Below are 24,830 nucleotides of genomic sequence, written 5' to 3'. Positions count from 1 at the left end.
TCAATTGATGCAGCAGCAGCTTATTTATGTGAATCCTTTGTTAACCTTGAAGGGGGCGGGACCTACTTGGGACGTGAAACCAATCTACAAACAAAGCCACACACACACACACACACACAGGCCGTTTCGGTTCATCAATAATCTTTGGCAAAGGTCTTCAAATGCCTCCTATGGTTTGTTCAGGCAAGGCAAGGAAAACAATCCAAAATATATAGATAGTATGCGCTTGGCTAAGAAGCTCATAACATTGCCATCCGGAAGTATAAGGGACCAACACACAAAACTATGTGTAACCATGATCGTTTATAGATAGAATGCGCTTGGCCGAGGAGTTCACAACATTGCCATCCGAAAGTATAACGGACCAACACACAAACTCTGTGTAACCATGAACTTTTATAGTCTGGTTAATACAGTGTAGTGAGAACAACTCACAAACGCGGATGGCAAAAAACAATAACAAAGGCCTGAGTGACGTCATCTGCATACTATCTATAGTCGGGTTAATACAGTTTAGTGAGAATTACTCACAAACGCGGATGGCAAAAAACAATAACAAAGTCCAGAGTGACGTCAACTTCATTCTATCTATACGATGTACTGACATCATTTGCCTGTGGGAAGGGGGAACGGGGGGGGGGGGGGGGGGGGGGGGGGGGGGTAGCCGAGTAGTTATGGTATTGCATTGTAATCCGGTTCGAGCCCCGCTTATCGCACTTTCGTGTTTGTTTGTTTTTTTCTTGGGCAAGATTACTAACTTCCACTTTGGTCACTTAGACCGTAGTCATCGTTAAGTTATAGATAGTATGCGCTTGGCTAAGAAGCTCATAACATTGCCATCCGGAAATACAACGGACCAACGCACAAAACTGTGTGTATCCATGAACGTTTATAGTCAGGTTAATACAGTTCAGTGAGCACTACTCATAAACGTGGATTGCAAAAAACAATAACAAAGACCCGAGTGACGTCATCTTCGAACTATCTATAGCCTGACACTGGGACCCAAAAAGACTGGCATTTTGACGTCATTATTAGTTTTTTGCACCGTCTAGTGAGTTGTTAGTAGTGCTCATGGAAACAAGTGGCCCATTGATTGAACTATTGAATACAACTCACGATTTCTTTACTTTTGTGGCCAAAGACTAGAATTTTGACGTCATTTTTTGGTCAGTGTCAGCGTGGCCTTCGTAAAGTTATGGCCCGACACTGACCAAAAAATGACGTCAAAATGCCAGTCTTTGGTCACAAAAGAAAACAAGTCGTGAGTTGTATTCAATAGTTCAACCAATGAAATAACTTGTTTCTATGACTTCTACTGACGACAACTCACTAAACGGTGCATAAAACAAATAATGACGTCAAACTGTTATAACCCTTTTGGTGTCAGGCTAAAACATAACGATGGCTACGGTGTCAGGCTATAAGTTAATGATGGTTACGCTGAGACGCATGTTATTCCTGTTGACACCGGACGCCTTTGGGTTTTTTTTTTTTGGTTGGATTATTATTTATAATATTCCGCTATAGATAGAATGCGCTTGGCCAAGGAGTTCACAACATTGCCATCCGGAAGTATAACGGACCAACACACAAACTCTGTGTAACCATGAACTTTTATAGTCTGGTTAATACAGTTTAGTGAGAACAACTCACAAACGCGGATGGCAAAAACCATAACAAAGGCCAGAGTGACGTCATCTGCATACTATCTATTGAGTGGTTAGGCGACTGCATCAAACGGTCCTCGCAAAAAGACGTCATGTTTAAAATGTCTACTATATATACTTAATGCCATGCTCCATCCTATTATTAATTATCGCGCTTTATTATATTTTCTCAGTTTCATCATATTTTATGAGCTACACAATACTATCGCAATGAACAGAGGCAAGTCTTCTATTCGCCTCCAAATCACTGCTTGATGGCGCCATTGTTCGATTATTAAGCGCCTAGAGTTCATATTGCATGAGATATTGGCGCTATTATTATTATTATTATTATTATTATTAATTATTATTTTTTATTATTATTCATTATTATTATTTATATATTTTATATTATAATAATATATATAGGATATGAGTCATTGCATAATTATTGAGTAGTGTTAGGTGTAATGTATAAGTTGTATTAATATAGTCATGTTTATAATAGTTACTATATTATTATTATGCATTATTTATTATTATTATAGTTTATTATATTATATTTAGTTATATATATTTTATGTAGTAATAATTGTAATATTATAGTAGTTATTAGTAGTATAAGTAGATAGTAGTGAGTCAGTATGTGATTTGTAGTTATAGATAATGTAGTAGTTGTAGTAGTAGTAGATAGTTAGTATAGTAGTATAAGTAAGTGTATGTTAGATATTTATAGTATATATGTAGTTATATAGTAGTATAGTTATATATAGTTAGTTAGTATAGTTATATTATGTAGTGTTTATGTAGTATATGTATATATGTATATAGTAGTAGTAGTAGTAGTAGTAGTAGTAGTATATGTATATTATAGTAGTAGTTAGTAGTATGATAGTGAGTATAGTATAGTAGTAGTATGTAGGTTATGTATAGTATTAGTATATGTATGTAGTAGTAGTAGTAGTAGTAGTAGTAGTTAGTAGTAGTTAGTAGTAGTATGTAGTAGTAGTATGTAGTAGTAGTAGTAGTAGTTAGTAGTGTAAGTAGTTTAGTAGTAGTAGTAGTAGTAGTAGTAGTAGTAGTATGTAGTAGTGTAGTAGTAGTAGTTAGTAGTAGTGTAGTAGTTAGTAGTAGTAGTAGTAGTAGTAGTAGTATAGTAGTAGTAGTAGTAGTAAGTAGTAGTAGTAGTTGTAGTAGTAGTAGTAGTAGTAGTAGTAGTAGTAGTAGTAGTAGTAGTAGTAGTATGTAGTAGTAGTAGTGTTGTAGTAGTAGTAGTGTAGTAGTAGTAGTAGTAGTAGGTAGTAGTAGTAGTAGTAGTAGTGTAGTTAGTAGTAGTAGTAGTAGTGTAGTGTTAGTAGTAGTAGTAGTAGTAGTAGTAGTAGTAGTAGTAGTAGTAGTAGTAGTAGTAGTAGTAGTAGTAGTTAGTTAGTAGTAGTAGTTAGTAGTAGTAGTAGTAGTAGTAGTAGTAGTAGTAGTAGTAGTAGTAGTAGTAGTAGTAGTGGTAGTAGTATAGTAGTAGTTAGTAGTTGTAGTAGTAGTAGTAGTAGTAGTTGTGTAGTAGTAGTAGTAGTAGTAGTAGTGTAGTAGTAGTGGTGTAGTAGTAGTAGTAGTAGTAGTAGTAGTAGTATAGTAGTAGTAGTAGTAGTAGTAGTAGTAGTAGTAGTAGTAGTATGTAGTTAGTAGTAGTAGTATAGTGTATATAATGCAATCGACATTCCACTAATTTGACTTGACCGTCCGTTTCAACATTATTACATATAATTTACCAACTGATCGCGACAAACACGTGACTGCCCTGATACCTATCACACCCCCCACCCCCACCCCCGCCCAGCCCGCCCTCTGCCCCTCCCCCTCACCCGATCAAACACATCAAAATATCTTGATCGTCACGATCTCGGTCAATAGATAGTTCGAAGATGACGTCACTCAGGCCTTTGTTATTGTTTTTGCCATCCGCGTTTGTGAGTTGTTTATAACTGTATAACCAGACTAAAAAGTTCATGGTTACACAGAGTTTGTGTGTTGGTCGTTATAACTCCCGGATGGCAATGTTGTGAACTCCTTGGCCAAGCGCATTCTATCTATGAATCTCTGATCGATTACTAATTACTATGACGTCCTTCAACATTACTACATACTATACCAACTATAACGGACCAACACACTAACTCTGATACCTATACACACTTACTACTCTGCACTACGTCTCTATGACTACACTCACTACCGATCAAACACATAACAATATCTTGACGTCATTCATACTACTCTATAGATAGTTCGAAGATGACGTCACTACAGGCTTTGTTATTGTTTTTTTTTTTTTTGCATCCGCGTTTATGAGTAATGTCTCACTAACTGTATTAACCTGACTATAAAACGTTCATGGATACACACATTTTGTGTGTTGGTCCGTTATACTCCGGATGGCAATGTAATTGAACTCCTTGGCCAAGCGCATTCTATCTATTGAATCTCTGATCGATATAAAGGCTTGCCAAGAGTTCACAACATTGCACCGATATACTCCAACACACAAACTCCTCTCTCACACCATGAACTTTATAGTCTGGTACTATCAGTTTGTGAGAACAACTCACAAACGCGGATGGCAAAAACAATAACAAAGGCCTGAGTGACGTCATCTGCATACCATCTATAGATAGTTCGAAGATGACGTCACTAAGGTCTTTGTTATTGTTTTTTTATTTTTTTATTTTTTTGCCATCCGCGTTTATGAGTAATGCTCACTGAACTGTATTAACCTGACTATAAACGTTCATGGATACACACAGTTTTGTGTGTTGGTCCGTTATACTTCCGGATGGCAATGTTATGAGCTTCTTAGCCAAGCGCATACTATCTATATGTTATATTATTATGGTAAGAGGCATGGGTTCTAGTTTAATTTTTTTTTTTAATTGAGCTTTATATAGCGCAATATCCACTAAATGTGTCAAAGCGCTTTACAAGGAGTCCCTGGTCAACAGCAATATTTAACATGTAGGACGGGACATGTTCGGACTAAGACAACGCTGTTAACGACCAGGTACTTATTTTACACCTGAGTACGGTGAGAGAATGTGAGCCTTTTCCAAGGACTCCACTATGCGCCGAGCTCGAACCCAGGACCTTCCGATCCGAAAGCGAGTGTCATACCACTAGACCACATAGCCGCACAACCCTTTCCCTTCCAACCATAGGAAAATCGTCACATTTGTCACGATACAACCAACAATTTTATCTTTCTGATTTCTTTTGCACATCACAAAATGTAAAGAAAATGTGTTGTTATAGATAGTTATAAACACTTGACACTGTGTTGTAGAGCTCATTTCACTGAACAATGATATGTATGTATAGAATGTACTTGTTGATTTTCTGGTTGAGTAAGAAAATTCTATTTTTTGTGTTGGGTGTGTGCAAAGATTCGGTGAAAATTCTAAAACTGGCTGGGAAGGAGAAAGTTAAATAACAAGACAGGGTTCCTAGACAATAATGAAGCATCACAAATCATATCAACATGATGATCATAATATTATAATATCGTACCGAAATAACACACAGAATTATTGACGTCACTCAGATATTTTTTATTGTTTTTAGACAGCCATTTTGGTGATTAGTTCTCACTAAAATTCATAAATCAGACTATAGATAGAACGGGTAGCTGGGTCTGTTACATATTGTGGAAAGTAGTACATATCAAAATAATCCTATAAATCTTGATGTCTCTTTCTGACACGGTCTATTGAGTTTCTGGTTGATATATTATTCAGTTATCATTGTTGTAGGCGTAGTTTCTATATAATTGTAAAACAAGACAGGGTCCCAAAACAACAATGAAATATAGCTAGCACACGTATTGCAATGAAGATGGACAAATTGTTTGTAGCCTATCCAAGTAAATTAGATGAGAAAAACAAATTAGAAAAAATAAAATCAAAGCAATAACAAATAATAAAGTCAAAGCCCAACATCTGAAACCAAATCTAGTTGAATGTTGTCCCATTGTATGGGCATGAAATAAATGGGTCCCGGTTGCTCAGTGGTAGAGCATTCGCTTCACACGCAAAGGGACCAAGATCGATCCCGGGTGCAGTCGAGATTTTTCTTTTTCTTTTCTGACCCCCTTGTTCACCCAGCAGTGAATGGGTTGCTGGGTCTGTTAGATTTGGCGGAAAGTACTTTGCGATAGACTAGCGTCCTAACCAAAGGATAGCAAGCAATTGTCCATTTCACGCTATAGAAACCGGGATAAACTCCGGCCCCATGGGCCAATGGCTTTGAAGGACTACTACTATTGCTCAGTTGGTAAAGTACTCTGTTCACACGCAAGGGAACGAGATCCAGGGCGAAGTCGTGATTTTTCGATCCTTCTGTCCACTCAGCAATGATTGTGTAGCTGATTTGTTAGCATCTACTTTGCGATAGACTAGCATCCGATCCAAAGGATAGCAAACAATTCAAAGTGTCCTTTTCACGCAATAGAAATCGGGATAAATTCCGACTCCATGGGCTAATAGTTTTGAAGGACTACTTATATTATCATCTTCTGAAACTATTTTTTTTTAAACAACCCCAATATTGTGGTTTTGTTTGTTTTATCGTTTGTTAGTGCCCAATGATGAATCATAAATATTAAAAATATAAAACATTATAAAATATTTAGCAATGATTGACAATGACTATGAAAAATGGTTTTTTCTCTTTTTGAGGAAATTTTTTGTCTAAAATCAAAGCCCTATCTCCACTGAGTAAAAATGTTTTTGAATTTTGAAAATCCATTCATAAATAAACAAGTTATGCAGTTTCAAAGGTGTAATTTATTTGGATGACTCGCAAAGAGGAAAAAAAACGCAAAATATGGGACGCTTTTTCGGCATTTTTTTTCGACCTTTGGTTGTATCTTGCGTAATAAGTGAATTAAAAGATTGAAACTTGAAGAGCAAATTAGGATGGTGTTTTGTAAAATACGGGAAAAGTACTCGTCATATTCATATGAAATTTTACAACCAAAAAGAAGAAATGTTCATGTATTACCTTGTCAGCGACAAAACCTCCACGCCCGGTAGTTTTAGAAATATTTTACTCCAAAGAGTAAAAATCTATTTTTAACGGTCTTCTGGTAATTGCACGAGTTTTGTCGCTTGACATAATCTAAAATGACCTTTTTTCTAACTGTGTGCTAACTTTCAGTCATATTCATCGGTAAACAGCGTCGTAATTAATTTTTTAAAATAGCATACACGAAACAGCTTCGTCCCATATTTTGACGCGAATTCGGGCATTTCGTAAGCGAAAAAGGGGCCCAAAGATTTGTGCGGGATAGTCATTGCTAATATAAATACGTATCTACTATTTAAAACTATTTAAAACAGAATAAATCTGGCTTACTTTATTGTCAATACGATTCAATAGTCTGATGTCACGCCGCCCGGCAACGGCGGCCATCTTGGTTCTAAACAAAGAAAATCATTACTTTTTATTTTTCATGCTGGCTAGAACTTTTCATATGCCTTGTGATCAGAATGTGTAAAAGTCAAAAGATGTTCAAATTTATGTGTTTTTATTTTCCTCTGGATACGCTTTTATGCTCGCCGGAGAAATATTTCATACGGCATCGCCATTGTTCCGATAGTTTAGAGCCAGTGTTACTAAGGTACCATGCGTCCTTAGGAAGGAAGTGACGTTACGACTGTTAAAGAGTATTATAAGTGGGAATGGAACTTGTTTATTCATTACTTATTGTATTGTGAAGGTTATATCCTTAGACAGCTATACGAGCCGATAATCATTGATGTTAAATAATTACATGTAATATGTAACGGGGAAATCATAAGATTTGCATAAGCCTACCTCTATAATTTAATTCTAATTGATAGAGAGTTTCTGTGCGTGCAGGAGCTGACAACTCTGTGTAAACGCTTGCGGGTGTGGAGATTATTACATAAGTTTCTTAGCATTTCAAAATTAAATCTCCACCTTTAATTAATACCATATTACGACTGTGATAACCACTATTTCTTCTCTAGAAGCTAAAGTCACATCGTAGTTACAAATCTCTTACTGAAATGCGGCTATTGGTCTTGTGGTATGACACTCGCTTTCGGATCGGAAGGTCCTGGGTTCGAGCCTCGCGCTCGGCGCATAGTTGAGTCCTTAGTAAAGGCTCTTTTCTCACTTTCTCTCACCGTACTCAGGTGTAAAATGAGTACCTGGCCGTTAACAGCGTTGTCTTTGTCCGAAAAATTGTATTATCGCCTAACAGGCGTCTGTCCCGTCCTACATGTTAAATGTTGCTGTTGACCAGGGACCCCTTGTAAAGCGCTTTGAGCACATTTAGTGGATATCGCGCTATATAAAGCTCAATTTGAATTTAAAACAATGGAAATGACAGATAAATCCTGACAAAAGTCACACATTTGAATCAACTTAAAATCTGCTATGACATAACTGTGGGATTAAGTAGCAAAACCCACTCTTCTCAACAAATAACAGATACTCAAGTGTCTTTTATTACCGTTTTTTATTTCATTAGTTAGATATATAATAAAACCTGTATTCATGCGAACTTTAAAATTAAAAATTCGCCAATCTGTATACCATAAAAATAAAGCATATAGAGATGCTATGCGTTTAGTCAAAATATAACACCAAAAAACAAAACAAAAACAAAAAAAAAAAACAGAAAAAACAAACAAAACAATAGTATGTAACCGTGAGCGTTTATGGTCTGATTGATAAAATCTATTGAGAACTACTAACTGAACTACTCATAAAAATGGCTGGCTAAAAACAAAAATAAAGAGCTGAATGACGTCGATTTCGGCCCTTCTATAGCTGCACCTAGATATGGTCATTCTGTAACAATCGAAACGGAATTTGTATCTGCATTATCCCATATAAAAGGTTCGAGTCCCGCTTCAGGCACTTTCGTTTTTTTTTCCTTGAGCAAGACTAGTAACCCCCAATTTGCTCACTTGAACAACATGGGTGATTCCTGTTGACATCAGACATTTTGTTTGATGAGTTGTCTATATTCCTTCGTGGAATGCCTAGGCGACGATATCTTATGATGTCGTGGCGCAAAAGGCATAATTTAAACAAAGAATTGTATCCCATATCACAAGCATTTTACAGCTGAAAATTGGAGGCTTTGCAAGGATAAAAAAAAACTCCCTGAAGTTAAATTAAAAATAAAAATTAATAACTTTATATAGTCTAATATAAAAAAGGTAAAAAAAAACTTTGATCAATTGAGAGTTGTATTCTCTAAGTTTCCATGACCAGTAATGATTTCTTACTCATTTGTTTAATGGTCATTGACGATATGCGGCTATGTGGTCTTGTGGTATGACACTCGCTTTCGGATTGGAAGGTCCTGGGTTCGAGCCTCGCTCGGCGCATAGCTTAGTCCTTGGAGAAGGCTCTTTACTCACATTCTCTCCCCTTACTCATGTGTAAAATGAGTACCATAAGGCAGTTAACAGCACTGTCTCTGTCCGAATAAATTGTAATGTCGCCTAACAGGCGCCATGTTCTGTCCCACATGTTAAGAGTTGCTGTTGGCCATTGTAAAGCGCTTTGAGCACGTTTAGTGGATATTGCGCTATAATAATAATAATAATAATAATAATAATAATAATAATAATAATAATAATAATAATAATAATAATAATAATAATAATGTTTAGAGTTCTTTCCTTTACATTCATGTATCGAATCTAACTCTCTTTGCAATGAGTTCTTGTTCCTGTACTGTGTATTATCGTCTGCGACATTTTGAATTGGGAACTCAACTCTAGATGTAACACGGTAATCCGTGAAAAAAATTGGTTAAAAAGTCAAGGTTAACGTTAGTTTGATGGTGATTGCTATGGATACTAAACATTCTGTAAACAACGGTGATGGTGATAGGATTGTGCTAATTTTTTTTTCCTCTTTCAAGTTTGGATACAATAATAATGTCAAATGAAGTGACTGATCAATAGAATGGGAATCTCACACTCACAATAATCAAGCCTAGCCCCTAACATTACCACATCGCAACAAAGCTTTTAAAGTGTTTTGTTTTATTATGATCAATTGCCATCTCAAAATCTTAATAATGATATAATTTATTCGAAAGGTGGTTATAATTTTTTTTTTAAATTGAAAAATAAAGACAGAGAGAAGACTGAAAATGATTTTGCCACCCCTCCCCTCATCTAGACCACTTCGATTTGAACATTCCTTCATTTTAAAGATATTTTTTGGGTAAAAACCTACCTCTATTTAAAAAACTTACGTGTTTCAACTTGAAAGCAACTTTTTGATTACGGAGTGACTATTCTCACCCCCGGGATGAGAATAAAAAATCGATCGAGCTCTCACCCCGGGATGAGAGTAGAGGTCCTGGCCACTTTCGCTTTTCTCACCCCTGTTAACCAACACGTAGGGAGGGTAGGTAGCCTAGCCTCGCCGCCACCCCTTCTCGCTATTCTCATCCCGTATTACTATTACCTAACCAACAGCCAGATATAAATTGAGACAGGGGAGAGAAAAAAAAAGAGAGAGAGAGAGAGGGGGGGGGGGGGGGGAAGAGACGAAATAGAATGTGGAGGAGAAAGAGAAGAAGAAAATACCAACAAATTAAAATAGAGAAAGAGGGAGGGAGAGATATGAATTGGTGGACGAGAGAAAGGAATACAAACATATAAAAGAGTAGCGCATTCTTGCACCCATGGTATATATATGATGGAAGATGTTATGAGTTTTTTAAATACACGCATACATCAATATTGAAAGATATGGTTGTTTGTATGAAAATAACGGAGTTAGAAAGAGGATAAATGGACGGGGAGAGAGAAGAGAAGGGGGGCGAAGAGAAATAGAAAGTGAGGCGAGAGAAGAAGAAAATACACAAATTAAGTAGAGAAAGAAGGATAAGAGAGGGAGAGGCAGAGAGATAGAATATGAGTGACGAGAAATACAAACAATATAAAAGATGTAGAGAATAAGTTGGAGGGAGGAGAAGCGAGAATATAAACAAGTTAAATACCTAGTAGGAGAAATTGAGACCTAGTACACAAATATAATTGCCATAAAGGAAGTCCATTCTTAGAATTGGGCAATCAGTTCGTAAGAGAGAGAGAGAGAGAATCCCGTAGACAGATTTCCAACAATGATTCCCATATCTCAAGCCAGCCAGTCTACTTTTTAAATGCACGAAATATAAGTCCCCCCTCCTTACGGCCAGTACCACGAGAGATTTGATGATCAGGTGAGAGTGGCGAGGAAGGGGGGAGGGGGGGGATGCTAAGCTGACCCTACACAGGGATGAGAATGGCGAGAAGGGACGGCGGCTAGGCGAGGCTACCCTCCCTCCCTGTTGGTTAACAGGGATGAGAATAGCGAGAAAAGACGGCGGCTAGGCTACCCTCCCTACCTGTTGGTTAACAGGGATGAGAATAGCGAGAAGGGGTGGGGCTGCATGTTCACCCTCCTTACGTCCAGTGCCACTAAAAGTAGTAACGAGAGAGATGATGATGATCAGATGAGAGTAGTGAGGAAAGGGGGGGGGGGGGGTGCTACGCTTACCCTACACAGGGATGAGAATAGCGAGAAGGGACAGCGGCTAGGCTAGGCTACCCTCCCTACCTGTTGGTTAACAGGGATGAGAATAGCGAGAGGAAGGGGGGGGGGGGTGCTAAGCTGACCCTACACAGGGATGAGAATAGCTAGAAGGGGCGGGGCTGCATGTTCACCCTCCTTACGTCCAGTACCACTAAAAGTAGTCACGAGAGAGATGATGATGATCAGGTGAGAGTAGTGAGGAAGGGGGGGGGGGGGGGGTGTGTGTTAAGCTGACCCTACACAGGGATGAGAATAGCGAGAAGGGACGGCGGCTAGGCTAGGCTACCCTCCCTACCTGTTGGTTACAGGGGTGAGAATAGCGAGAAGGGGCAACTACCTCTATTCTCATCCCGGGGGTGAGAGCTCGATCGCTTTTCTATTCTCATCCTGGGGGTGAGAATAGAGGCAGCCTTTTGATTATTTTCAACTTTTGTTCACACAAAAATTTAAGGTATTTTTAACTGTTGATTCAGTTCTCGTTAGTATCTCTTGTTGACATGTTATGAAATGAGGTCTGATATTAAGTTATATTAATGTTCTTAAACAATTTTGGATGATGTCACATGACATATTCGAAAAATTTGACTTCTGCTGAAAAGTTTTGATGATCACCGTTCATCATCATCATCATCAATCCCATGATCTCATGATGTCGAGGGATACACGGGATGCAGATCTCACCACTATCCGCCATTCTTCTCTATTGTTGGCTTTCTCCAAGAGTCCCTCCATCTTCATTCCTGTCCATTTGCCCTGGGGAACTCCAGCGGTAAGCGCAGTCGTTAATCTACCAGGGCATGACCGATCCGGCACGTCAAGTGTTGTGTTTCTGTCTTCCATGTATCCTTTCAGTGGGCTTATATTGCTCGGTGGCATCCATCTCCTCTCCGAGCTAGATAGACTAATAAATACCAGAAATCTACTAGGGCATGACCAATCTGGCATGTCAAGTGTTGTGTTTCTGTCTTCCATGTATCCTTTCGGTGGACTTGTATAGTTCAGTGGTGTCCATCTCTCCCAGGTAGATAGACAAATGAATACCGGAAAATGATGTCATTGAAATTGATTGTTTATGGCTTTCATTACAAGATAGCGTATTATTGTAAAAGAATAGAGGAGACTGCCAATAGGATTCAATAGTCGTAGCGTCACTTCCTTCCTAATGACGCATGGTAACTTAGTAACACTGGTTCTAAACTATCGGAACAATGGCGGACGCCCTTAAGAAATATTTCTCTGACGAGCATAAAAGTGTATCCAGAGGAGAAAAACATTTTAAATATGATCTTGTTTTGACTTTTATATATTCTGATCACAAGGCATATGAAAGGTTCTAGCTAGCTTGAAGAATAAAAAGTAATGATTTTCTTTGTTTAGAACCAAGATGGCCACCATTGCCGGGCGGCGTGACATCAGACTATTGAATTGTATTGTCGATAATAAACAACAAATTCATTCGAACCATTATTGAACAAATAAGCAATGTTCACATTGTTTCAATTAAAATCACTTCACTTATCTGTGTTCTCCTTCATTATTTAATAATTTACATCTCACAAATTCCGTCAAACAAATTATTGTAAACAGCCTCGAAAGGGGGGAGGTTCATTTTATTTTATTTTCTTTTACATGTTTTATCGACAACAAAATGTGACATTATTGTTTGTAAGAATAGTAAACATGAAGCGTTGGTTGCTTTCTATATTGTGCAAGGTTTTTATAAACCCTTGTCTCCAATCTTGCCAATGTTGGTAGATCATCTGTCAAACATTCCTCTTGGATGAAGTGCTTAGTTTGTCCAGCATGTCAAATTTATCAGTGTTTTGTCAGGGGTGGTCACACTCCGATGACTCATCCCCATCTTCATTATCTAGGTGTTGTCTTTTGTGTGGCTGAATGGAGTCTAGAAGCTCAGGGGAATTCAGTTCACCTCTGATGAGTATATTGTTGTCCATTGTAACAAATAGATCAAAGAGCAAAGCAAGTAACTATCCTCCGGTATCATTAACATGTGTGATTTGCAAAATAATGGAATCCGTGATTAGGGACAAAGTAGTCAAATACTTAATGGAACAAAAGTTGCTGTCTGAGTATCAACACGGTTTTATATCAAAACGCTCATGTACCACTAATTTGTTAGCTGCTCTTGACTCTTGGACTAGGTATTTGGACAGTGGCATACCTGTTGATGCAGTGTACCTTGATTTCGCCAAAGCATTTGACAGTGTTCCACATCAACGCCTTATTAAGAAACTTGGATCATGTGGCATCAGTTCATGTTTGCTAGCTTGGATCTCAGATTTCCTGATTGGGAGAAGACAGCGTGTTAGGGTGAACGGCAGTTTTTCGGACTGGGCACCAGTATCGAGTGGTGTTCCGCAGGGAAGCTGCCTTGGTCCAGTTTTGTTTGTAATATTTATTAACGATCTTCCAGACGTTGTGGACTCTCTGTGCCAAATGTATGCAGATGACACTAAGGTGTTCTCTAGAGTAGACAAGGAAGAGTTCATAACTCAGCTCCAAAGTGATCTTGACAGCTTGGTACAGTGGGCTGATAAATGGCAGCTTAGGTTTAATGCAGACAAGTGCCATGTCTTGCACTTGGGATATAGAAACCCGCACCATCAGTACACAATGAGAAATCATGACTCTAGCGAGACTGTCATACTTCAGCCTACTGAAGAGGAAAAAGATTTAGGTGTGTTAGTAGATCAGGAACTGAAGTTCTCTAAGCACATAGAAACCCAAGTAAATAAAGCAAACAGAATCGTTGGTCTCATTAGGAGGTCGTTCACTCATCTTGATAGAGATAACATGAGACAATTGTTCACTGCACTTGTACGTCCCCACTTGGAATTTGGCAATGTAGCATGGGCACCACAACTACAGAAAAACAAAGACCTCATAGAAAGTGTTCTAAGACGCGCAACTCGGGTCATTCCGGGATTCAAAGATCTAGAATACACAGAAAGACTGAAAAAGATAAGAATACCTAGCATGCAGTATAGGAGAGACAGAGGAGACCTAATTGAAGTGTACAAATACACACATAATTTATACTATGTTAGCACGAGCCCTCTAAATCTTGATTCCACCAGCACCACCAGAGGACACAGATTCAAACTCTCCAAAGAAAGGTGTTCTCTAAACCTTAGGCAGAACTTTTTCTCAGTTAGGGTAGTCGACAAATGGAACCGCCTGCCTGCAAAAGTTGTCGACGCCCCTTCATTGCAGGCATTCAAGTGCCGTCTTGATGCTCATTGTGAAACAGAAAAATACTGTTTGTAAAGTTAAATTCAGACACCTCCTTCCACTATGTGGCATGCCCAGTTTTGAGAGACTTGAATTATAAACGTTCACGAATGCACAAGAGCAGATAAAAGGCTGTAAAAGCCTACATAAATCTGGACTTATATCATATCATCATATCATATCATATCATATCATATCATATCATATCATATCATATCATATCATATCATATCATATCATATCATATAAATGCTTCGGCTGAAAAGTTGTGTGGAACTGGAACAGCATTGTTGATTTCATAAGGCTGTTGGTTCTCACTGCCTTTAAACCCTTCTTTGATAAAGCAGTTAACAATAGTCTTTGCCTTTAGCAGTTCCCATGTGGCTTTGGCAAGTTAGAATGCATCCAGAATGGTAAATTTTCTGGCAATTGTGAACTCGTTGGTGGGGTCATCTGCATCAAGAGCCACAAGAATTCTTTAATTCCACAAAGAATGATATTGTCCTTTCTAGTTCTTTATGATTCCTTGATCCATGGGTTGGATCAGGCAGACAAGCAAAATTTTTCTTTCATCAAGCTGTTTGTCCCACTGTTCAATCCAACTAGTGAAGATCGTGATGGTCATCCTGGCATATTAAGAAGAATTATAGTCTGGCAGTTTCTTTGGATTGCCCAGAAAACACCTTGGCTTACGAATTTTACCTGTGTGCAAAACATATTGTTAAAGCTGGTTAATTTCAGAAAGGAAAGAAAATAAATCTACAAGCTTAACACACACGCACATATACACACACTCACGCACACGCACACACATGCATAATTTATCAACAAACACATTGAAAAACTTTAATGATATGCACATATCTGAATAAATTAACTTACCTATAATCAGAAGAGGAACTTTGTCAGTGCCTGTCATATTACTTACTTATGGATACTTATGGATTGTTTCCAGCACAGGTCCTTATAGGTCCTCTTCGCCAGACTCTATTTCTTCATTGTCTTTGTGATTTAAGTTTCTTCCGGTTTTACAATCTAAAGCGCATTTATAATTGTACAAAACATTTTTGGTCAGACCAAAATTTGTCTAGTCTGCTCTTGAAGCTATTTAGGGTTTTTGCATTCACAACCGAATCTGGTAAAATATTGGCACATATCGCTGTGATTTGTTTTTTCGTCATTTTTCCACAACTGAGCTCATCTTGCTTGATGCAAAGGCCTTTATCAGGTAATCCACAGTAATACAGCCCCGTCTTGTCCGCGTTGTAAATGTCATTAGAGTCATACTACTGAAGCAGTTGTTTCAAAACTTCATCACTTCATTGACTGGCTGAAGAGACATCATCATCATGTTTTTGCCATGTTCTTTTTTAAACTCGATATTGTGTCGACCTTTCCATCTCGAGAGCCAGCCTTCGGATGAGGAGAAAGACATGCCTTGAGTTTATGCCAGTTCAGTTGCCTTTTGCTTGATTAGGCCTCCAGCCAGTCGAGTGCTTTAGTTTAACTTATCACCAATCCACACGACAAAAGCGTTCTCAACGACACTTGCTTGCCATCTCTCTGTCTTTTATGTCCCAGATTTGATCCATTACTCTCTCTGACTGCAAAGTCATCTTTGGTTGTTTTTTTTCCTGCAAACTCTGGTTCTTGATGGGCCATACTTCGTAGCTAGCTCACGTTGCGTTTGCTTTGGAAATGATGCTGCATCTGCAATCAATCGAAGTATCTGTTGAAGAGTGAGATCTCTATGCTTTTGGGAAGCCATTGCTGCAATGATTGTAATTTGCGATCTTTTTATAAGTGGTTCAGTCTTTCTGTAATCCTTTCACATTGTTCACGACCCAGTAAAGGAAAACAATGTACGGTAGAGAATTGCAATTGAGTTGTAAGACAATGTAAACAAACACCCGGCATTAAGTGTGATACAGGCAGAGAGTGGTGAATCAATTAACCTGTCATGTCAGGTAATCCTTTGTTGTCAGTCAACAAGCATTGCACGCCTAACCTCATCGGGGTCAGAGTGACAGTAAAATTGCATTGATGGGAAAGCTTTTCACTCACGATACGATATTAATGTGCGAAAATGGTTCAATGAGAAACACATTTTCATTACTTTTTTTAGTACTTTTTAGATATGTTTCTCCAATGAAGATGGAATCAAGGTGTTTTTGGGTTCGATCCTCAGTGGAAGCTGGCATATTTTGGGGATTTTTTTCTCCTCATATTTCTACCTCTGCTTTTTCAGGCACTGTTTCATACACATTTTTTCAGATTTTTATCTCACACCATTGTCTTTCCCCTTATTTGTCACATTTTTGACAGTACATTATTATATATTTTTATGTAACATAGTTTGCTCTTATGTTTATTGACTCCCTTTTCATGACGTGAACATATTTTCAGGTCTGATAAACCTTGTTTAACATTGTTGTAATGAAGAATATTTTAAAGGATATTTCATCACAACAATGAGACCATAAGGATTCAGGTTATCAGACCACCAAAGAACTAAAGGTCGATTTTTTACCAATTTATTCAGGAAGGGACCATCTTCTTGGACGATCGCATGTACAAGATCTTTCGAACCAGTGACAGTGTTGTGCTGACCGATGATGACGTCATAGCTAACTACGTCACAGAAGAGATTGAAATAGGCAAAGGTTTTTTCTGGGATTACCAAGGTAAGATGATTGTTTTTGTTAATGATTAAATGCTAGTCTTCACATTTCTTCTTCCTCTTCTTTTCTTCCTGCTGCTCTTCCTCCTCTTCCTCCTATTCCTCTTCCTCTACCTTCTCCTCCGCCTCTTCCTCTACCCCCTCCTCCGCCTCTTCCTTATCCTCCTCCTTTTCCTCCTCTCCTCCTCCTCCTCCTTTTCCTCCTCCTCCTCTCCTCCTCCTCCTCCTTTTCATCCCCATCCTCCTCATTGTCTTCCTTTCCCAACTCCTCCTCACCTCCTCCTCTTTTTTTTTTGCTTCTCTGAAAGTATTTTCTAATAACGCGTTATTGGAATGTGTTGTCCATGTGCCTCTAAGATATCAACTGACCTCTATTGGAAATACATCCAAAAATTACTAATAAATAAATTATAACAACAACAAAACCCAAAAAATTGTGTGCTATTGCGTCAATCTGTTTTTATCTTTTCTATTTAAGAAAAGGGTTGGGGGTCAAAATTGTTTCTAACCGCCCATGTAAATTTTTACCAATGAGCAAAGACTTACTGACAAATCTAGAAATTATAAAGCTATTTTTTACATATTTATATACAAGTAACTTGCAAACCTTTTTTTAAAAAAATCAAGGGTAATATTATCACTCTTTGACTCAAATGATTAATTATAAAATCTGCTGCAAGCATGATCAGTCATATGATGTTGAGAATCACTATCGAGCTGCCCTGTTGTCAGATTCATTTGAGTGCACCCATTGGACTTTATTACTGCACCAATTTTGATAGTTGATGGCTCAAGAGATTTGTCTTGATCATTGTTAATTTCTACAAAACAGTAGTATAAAAGTGCATGTTAGTAATAACCTTTATCTCCCCGCAAATATTGCTGGTTTTCAAATTGTAATGATACATTTTATTTGTAGAGGGCTTACCATATTATAGACCTCAAAGTGCTTTACATTCAAGACACCACATGCACAATTCTGCTCAAACAAAACCCACCCAAGAAAGCCAACAATGGGTGTTTACCAGAGATACTAAAATTATACAAAAATAAGTTTGCATTTCTTCTTCCTCTTCTTTTCTTCCTCCTCCTTCAATTCATTTTAGATTGATAGTTTTTGAAAAGGTATGTTTTGAGCCGAGTTGACCACATGCAAAAACAGAATGTAAATTCAAAATGAACAGATAGAATATTTTAGGGGTTGTTTTTTTGTTTGTTTGATTTTTAATATGTTGCGTTTTTGGGGGTTTTTTTTTTGGCTATTTATAAATTGTATAAATTCTTCTCAATAAGAAAAATAATTTGTTTCACATTTTTCATTCTAAATTAATGTTCCATTGTTTAGACCAACAATATAATATTGTTTTGAGACGACGGGTCAAAATTGGCCAGTCTTTCATCCATGTAAATGCAGGCAGGAGTTGCTTTTTGTTTCAGAGAGAACAGAAGCTCAGGGTTTATAGGATAAAGACATAGCCCTTGTAAACTCATAACTTAGAACTGATTTTAAAGATAGGTCATTATACAAATCGAAGATTATCAAAAGAAAGTTAGGAGTGATTTGTCCTTAGTCGTGCTCTGGGAATTAAAAGATCCCATCGGTTGATCTATTGAAAAAAAAAAAATCGCCTTTCACTTTCATTTGATGGTTGTCAATATGTATTGTAACATAATATGTTGGCAATTTTGGGCTAATAAAGGCTGTTATAAGTCCCAAAATGATCACAAAGTAATAAATCTGACATATCTATTTCAACAGGTTTATCCAATTGGAAAGGAAATTATTCCTTCCTACATAAGGACAACGAACCAAATGCCACAGACCATGACAGAAGTAAAAGAGCTGTCAATAACTATTACATTGATGTGCTCCCTGTCGTTGATTATAAACTATATTCACGGTAAGGAAACACACAGCCTTGTCTGATTCCTAATAAGCTGAAATTTAATACTGCTCCCTATTCTCATTGCTGCTATTGTTCCCAATAAAGTTTTTGAAATCTCTTCTGTCTATGTCCAACCCATAATCTATCTATCATCTTTGAGTGCTGTTACGACCCTGTCAATAGCTTTTGTGTAATCAGTGAAGCATAGGTATAAGTCTTTTTTCACTTCACGGCTTCCTTCAAAATGTTTCTCAAAATGAAAATTGCATTTGTTGTAACTTTTCCTTCAACAAAACTACACTGCTCTTCTACTATTTCGGGTTTTATTTTGTTTCTTGCTCTTTACACAAGTATTCTTAACAAAATTTTGGTCATGTGAGTCATTAAGCTGATGGTGCGATGGGAGTTCACATTCAATTGTGGCTGGTTTCTTGGGTAGTGCTCTGGAACTTGACTTTGATAGCTCTAGTGGTATGTGTCCTGATATGAAGATATCATTCATTATTTTTGTGAGGGCTGACACTCCAATTTCTTCCAGACGTTCCAGCATTTCAATTTTAATGGAGTCTGGTCCTCCTGCCTTCCCTGACTTCATCATTCTCATTGCAAACCTGACCTCATCTTCCATCATGGGTGCACCTTTAGCATTTCTACGAACAGTGCTCAGTTCCTTCCACTCATCATTTATTTGCTGACAATCCAGTGTGAAGTGGCGGGAGAGGGGAGCTCATTCAGTTCCGGATCAGTCTTGGTATTATGTCTATTCGCTATTTTGCCTACCGTAAATAATTTCCATTACAGCTCGTGATGAACAATCTTTCTTACTTATCCAAGGCAATACCTAAGTGCCTAGAGCAGAAGATTCAGTCTTTAATTCTGCAGAAGGTACAAAGAAATGTCTAGGTAAAGAAATGATACGTGTTTTAAAAAGAGGGTTACTGGATTGTGTCAGCTGATTTACTCGCATGTGGGGACCACCTACGAGTAATCAAGAAAACTAGTATGAGACCTGACATTGTGCTCAATTCTGAAACATCCTAACAAGTTATGGAAATAACAGTGCCATATGAATCTGAAGACATGGAGTCTCATGTCTATAAAAAAGAAATAACGAAGACTTGGCTTGGGATCTGAGCCGGAATGAAATCTTTTGGGTTGAAGATGAAGCACATGGGTTTGTAGGACTATCGATATACGACCCCTTATGCCAACACAATATCGTTGACAGATGAAGAATAAAAGTGATTCGAATTTTTATTGAAGCCGCAGTGGGAATCTTGCATTGGGTATTGATAAGATACTTGATCTAACATCACTTGTTTCACAGATGCAGATAAGCTTTTGACTCTCATCTTCAAATCGTCTATTTATATTAGTAATATCAAATAATTGACTAAATATTTTACAACCCCCTCCCCCATCCCCTCAAAAAAAAATCACAAGATATTAGATTTTGCAATCTTGGGGTCAGCTTATGAATGGTTGATCTTTTATACCAGCATATCCAATCATTCACTATGAGAGTTTATTGTTTAGACATTGTCAAATCTTCTAATATCAATGTGGTTGGGCTCCATCTTGCTGAAAGATGAAATTCACAGAATTGTCGTTGAAAGGTTATTATAAGTTGAGATATTCACCATGCCGAGATAAAAATTGCATGTTATTGTGTTTCATGTATAAAGAAGGACCATAACATTTCCATTTTGATTTCGGACAGAATACATTGATTTCTTGAGAGTCTCATTTATATTCTAAAAGTTGTTATAAACAAAAATTCCTTAAGTTTGTGTTGACCATATCGAAAACCAAAGACTGATAGAATTAATTCTTCTTTAGCTATTAAAATGCATAGCACGGCATAACTTTTGAATCACCCTGTATTATGTATTATTGGAGAGAAAGATAAAGTGAGTCAATGTGACTCATATTTAAGGGAACAACACAAAACAAACGACTTTTCGGCTTTTAGCCTTCTTCGGGTAAATACAAAATAAGTTATATGTATTACATATATTTTGTGTTTACCCGAAGAAGGCCAAAGGCCGAAACGTCGTTTTTTTTGTTTTATTGTTCCCTTATATATGAGTCACATTTACTCACTTTATCTTTATCGCCATCTTATTGGCTCATTTAGGCACCTCTAGTTTTTGATTATGTATTATTTGATATTTTGTGTAAATTTTTTTTAGGAAATCTAGATAACGCACCAATTTGGAAAAATTTTGCATCATCTTCATTATCATATTCATTAACATTTTATTGTTATCTCCACCCTTCCAGGTTTTTGTCCGCAAATGAAAACAACAAACCAAGAACTGTGCTTTCCATGACGGCCTACTATACCAACATCTTCACAGCGGTAATAATCATATCTATGGCCACTCTAAGTTCAGACTTCAAACCCAACTTTTATTTATTCATAGATCATTTTTTTTTTTTTTACAAAAGAAAGGAAAATGATAATTTGAAAAAATTAGAAGGACCATTTGATAGAAAATTATTTTTGTAAAGCGTTTTGAGCATGTTTAGTGGATGTTGCCCTATATAAATGCTCAATTAAAAAAAAAAATTGATATGTTTTTTGTTTGTTTTTTTTGTTGTTGTTTTTTTAAAATTGCTTTTTCAAGGTGAATGAGTGGATAGCCCTCCAGATAGCAAAATCAAATTTGCTTATTTCTATTGATCAAATGATTATGATGATGGTTATGATGACAATGGCGTTGATGATATATGATGATAATGATGATGATGTTGATATTGATGATGATGAGTATCTTTCCTCAGGTGTCTCTCCGGTTTTTGACCCTTACATTACAAGACGGTGTGGTCCTTAGAATTCGTTTATTGTCACCTCACATTTCGCAGGTAACCTTTACTACAACAATACTATACAAATATATATATATATATATATATATATATATATATATATATATATATATATATTATATATATATATATATATATATATTTTATATATATATATATTATATATTGATTGGGTGATTAAATAAATAAAAGATTGCAAAAATTAAATAAGGAATAATGAAAAGAAAAAAGTAATTAGAAATTCTATACATCATCATCATCATCATCATCATCGCCATACTCTTGATTATTGATCTAATAGGATCCATCCACTTCACAATTTACGGAAAAGAACAAGGTTTCAGCAGGGAATGGAGACTACAAAGTTAAAATGCAGGACCAACTTGCTGACTTCGAAGACTGGATTATGGCAACTAACTTACAACAACATGACCATGCTATACTGCTATCTGGGTATGTATGTATGGATGTATGTATGTATGTATGTATGTATGTATGTATGTATGTATGTGTGTATGTATATATTGTATGTATGTATGGATGGGTGTATGATGTATGGATGGATGCTGGATGTATGTATGTATGTATGTATTCAGGCCTGTACATCTTCCGACAATTGTCGGATTTGGACAGTACGATTTTGCTCGATATATTCTGTTAAGTGCTGATATTTAAACAAGAAAAAAAGAAGATTAAAAGTAAAAATAAAATTTGTAACATCAAAAAACAGAACTAACAAGAAAGAAGATAAAAGAGTATGATTTCGTGTTTTGAAAAAATTAGTTTTTATTCCTTTTCAAAATCTGACTTTAAAAAAAGCAAAAGAAACTTTTTATTTGTCACGTCAAAGACAAAACAAAACTAGACTGTCTAGTCAGCTAGGTATATTATCATTTTACCTATACGCTCCTCTAGACGTGGATGTATTCACTGCCTGCTTACTGTGCCACAGACGAGAGATAGGGTCGCGATTGTTGAACACACACGTAATCAACTAGCATGTACAGCTCGTTCAAACAGGCCATTTCTCTTTATTTTGCTAACGACACACACGCATTTCTCCGGCTGTCTCTTTTCCTTCCAGTGGTTTATTTGTTTCAGTCTAAAACTCAACTGGAAAAAAATAATGCAAAATAAATATTTTTCTTCGAATAGCGATTGACTGCTCTCAGCCAAAGTTTTATTTCCTCACAACCGTGAATGTTTAAATTTTTCTCTTTTTCTTTCTCCTACTCCTCATTCTCCTCCTCCTCTTCTTCTTCTTCTTCCTCCTCTTCTTCTTCTTCTTCTTCTTCTTCTTCTTCTTCTTCTTCTTCTTCTTCTTCTTCTTCTTCTTCTTCTTCTTCTTCTTCTTCTTCTTCTTCTTCTACTTCTTCTTTTATAAGAATTAATCCAAATAAATGAAAGAATCTGCGTAAAAATTTAACGCAAACAAACAGGAGTAAAGATAAAGTAGCTTCTCTTGTCAAGCACTAGATACAGATCCTTCAAAAAGGTAGGAATTTTTCTCCTCCTTTCATTTTACAACTAACTCAGACCTGGGCCCGCCCAGAAATGTGTGTACTCTCTCAAATAATTGGGATTTTTTGAGTTGGGAAAAGGGAAAAGATTTGACTAGATCTAGTCAATTGACTTGTAATATCTGTGTTGTGTTTTTTAATTAATCCATAGTTTTGTCCTGTTGGTCTATTTTTGTGTGTAACCATTGACAGGCCTGTGTATTATTATGTAATGTATGCATCTATGTCTGTCATCTATGTATGCTGGGCATTTGCTATGTTGCGAATGTCAGGCATTATGGCCTTAACTTTGTAACCCGTGATTGTCCTGATTTTGACTTCCACCATGTTTTAATACCTCAATTAAATCACCTCTCACTGACTCACTTTACAACATTGCAATGCGGCTGATGTCTTGGTTATTCCGGTCTGTTTGTTGTTTTTATTTGTTTTTTGTTAATAGACCTTAAGGAAAATATTTCCCTTAGGGGAAGAGTAAAATTAGATTCATTTTCTTTATTTAGATTAATGTGGTATTAGTTTACATATTTCTCTCTAAAATTATCTTTTCATAAATTTACCAAGGTTTCTCTTCTCTTTTTCTTTCTTTTCAAAGACATGCTAACCACATAGACGGTGAAGGAAGAGTCATAAAAGGTAAAAAAAACCTAACTTTTTTCTTAATATATGAATAACATTTGTTTAGTTAACATTCACTTTTTAAATTACTCACCTACATTCCTTATTTATTCAACCACAACATCCTAAATATTTGCCTGTAACCCAAAGCTATTAGCCCTATAGAGAGTGTGCGCTTGGCTAAGAAAATATAGATAAAATGAAGTTGTCATCACTCAGGTCTATGCTATTGTTTTTTGCCATCCGTGTTTATGATTAATTTTCGCTAAACTGTATTAACCAGGCTATAAACGTTTAAGGTTACACATAGTTTTGTGTGATGGTATGTTTTACTTCCGAATGGCAATGTTGTGAGCTTCTTAGCCAAGCGCACACTATCTACAATGGACCAACACAGAAAACGACGTGTAACCTTGAACATTTATAGTCTGTTTAATACAGTTTGGCATTGACCAGGTGGTACATTAAACCACTTACGTTTGAAAACGATATTCAAGAAATGAAAAAGTTCCAAATTAACATCCTTGGAATCTCAGAAACGAAGTGGAAAGGCGGAGTAGTAGTTAAAGAAGATGATTTTGTATTGTATTATGCAGGTGAGAAATATCATGAGAAAGGAGTTGGAATTATTTTAGACAAATCAACATCAAAGTGCTATTTAGATCATGTTGCAATCTCAGAAAGAGTTATTTTAGTAAAGTTGAAAGGAAACCTTTTTAATGTTAATATTATTCAAATAACGCCCTAACATCAGACAGTGACGAAAACATAA

The 24,830-nt window shown here is 36.8% G+C and overlaps 1 protein-coding gene across 1 annotated transcript in view; it reads left to right on the top strand.

Annotated features, from left to right (window-relative positions):
• The window catches only part of LOC144956730 (uncharacterized), a 72,573-nt gene that overhangs the window by 10,863 nt on the left and 36,880 nt on the right, over positions 1 to 24,830 (top strand). The window contains exons 4-9 of the mRNA XM_078887409.1: positions 17,065 to 17,206; positions 18,962 to 19,103; positions 21,372 to 21,450; positions 21,876 to 21,956; positions 22,222 to 22,373; positions 24,036 to 24,076. Of these exons, the coding sequence (XP_078743535.1) occupies positions 17,065 to 17,206; positions 18,962 to 19,103; positions 21,372 to 21,450; positions 21,876 to 21,956; positions 22,222 to 22,373; positions 24,036 to 24,076 (637 nt within the window). The remainder of the gene's footprint in view (positions 1 to 17,064; positions 17,207 to 18,961; positions 19,104 to 21,371; positions 21,451 to 21,875; positions 21,957 to 22,221; positions 22,374 to 24,035; positions 24,077 to 24,830) is intronic.

Source organism: Berghia stephanieae, chromosome 11, assembly GCF_034508935.2.
Source record: "Berghia stephanieae isolate SIO BIC M18660-M18661 chromosome 11, UCSD_Bste_1.3, whole genome shotgun sequence".
NCBI classification, from domain to species: domain Eukaryota; kingdom Metazoa; phylum Mollusca; class Gastropoda; order Nudibranchia; family Aeolidiidae; genus Berghia; species Berghia stephanieae.
This window is presented reverse-complemented; position numbering and strand designations above follow the sequence as displayed.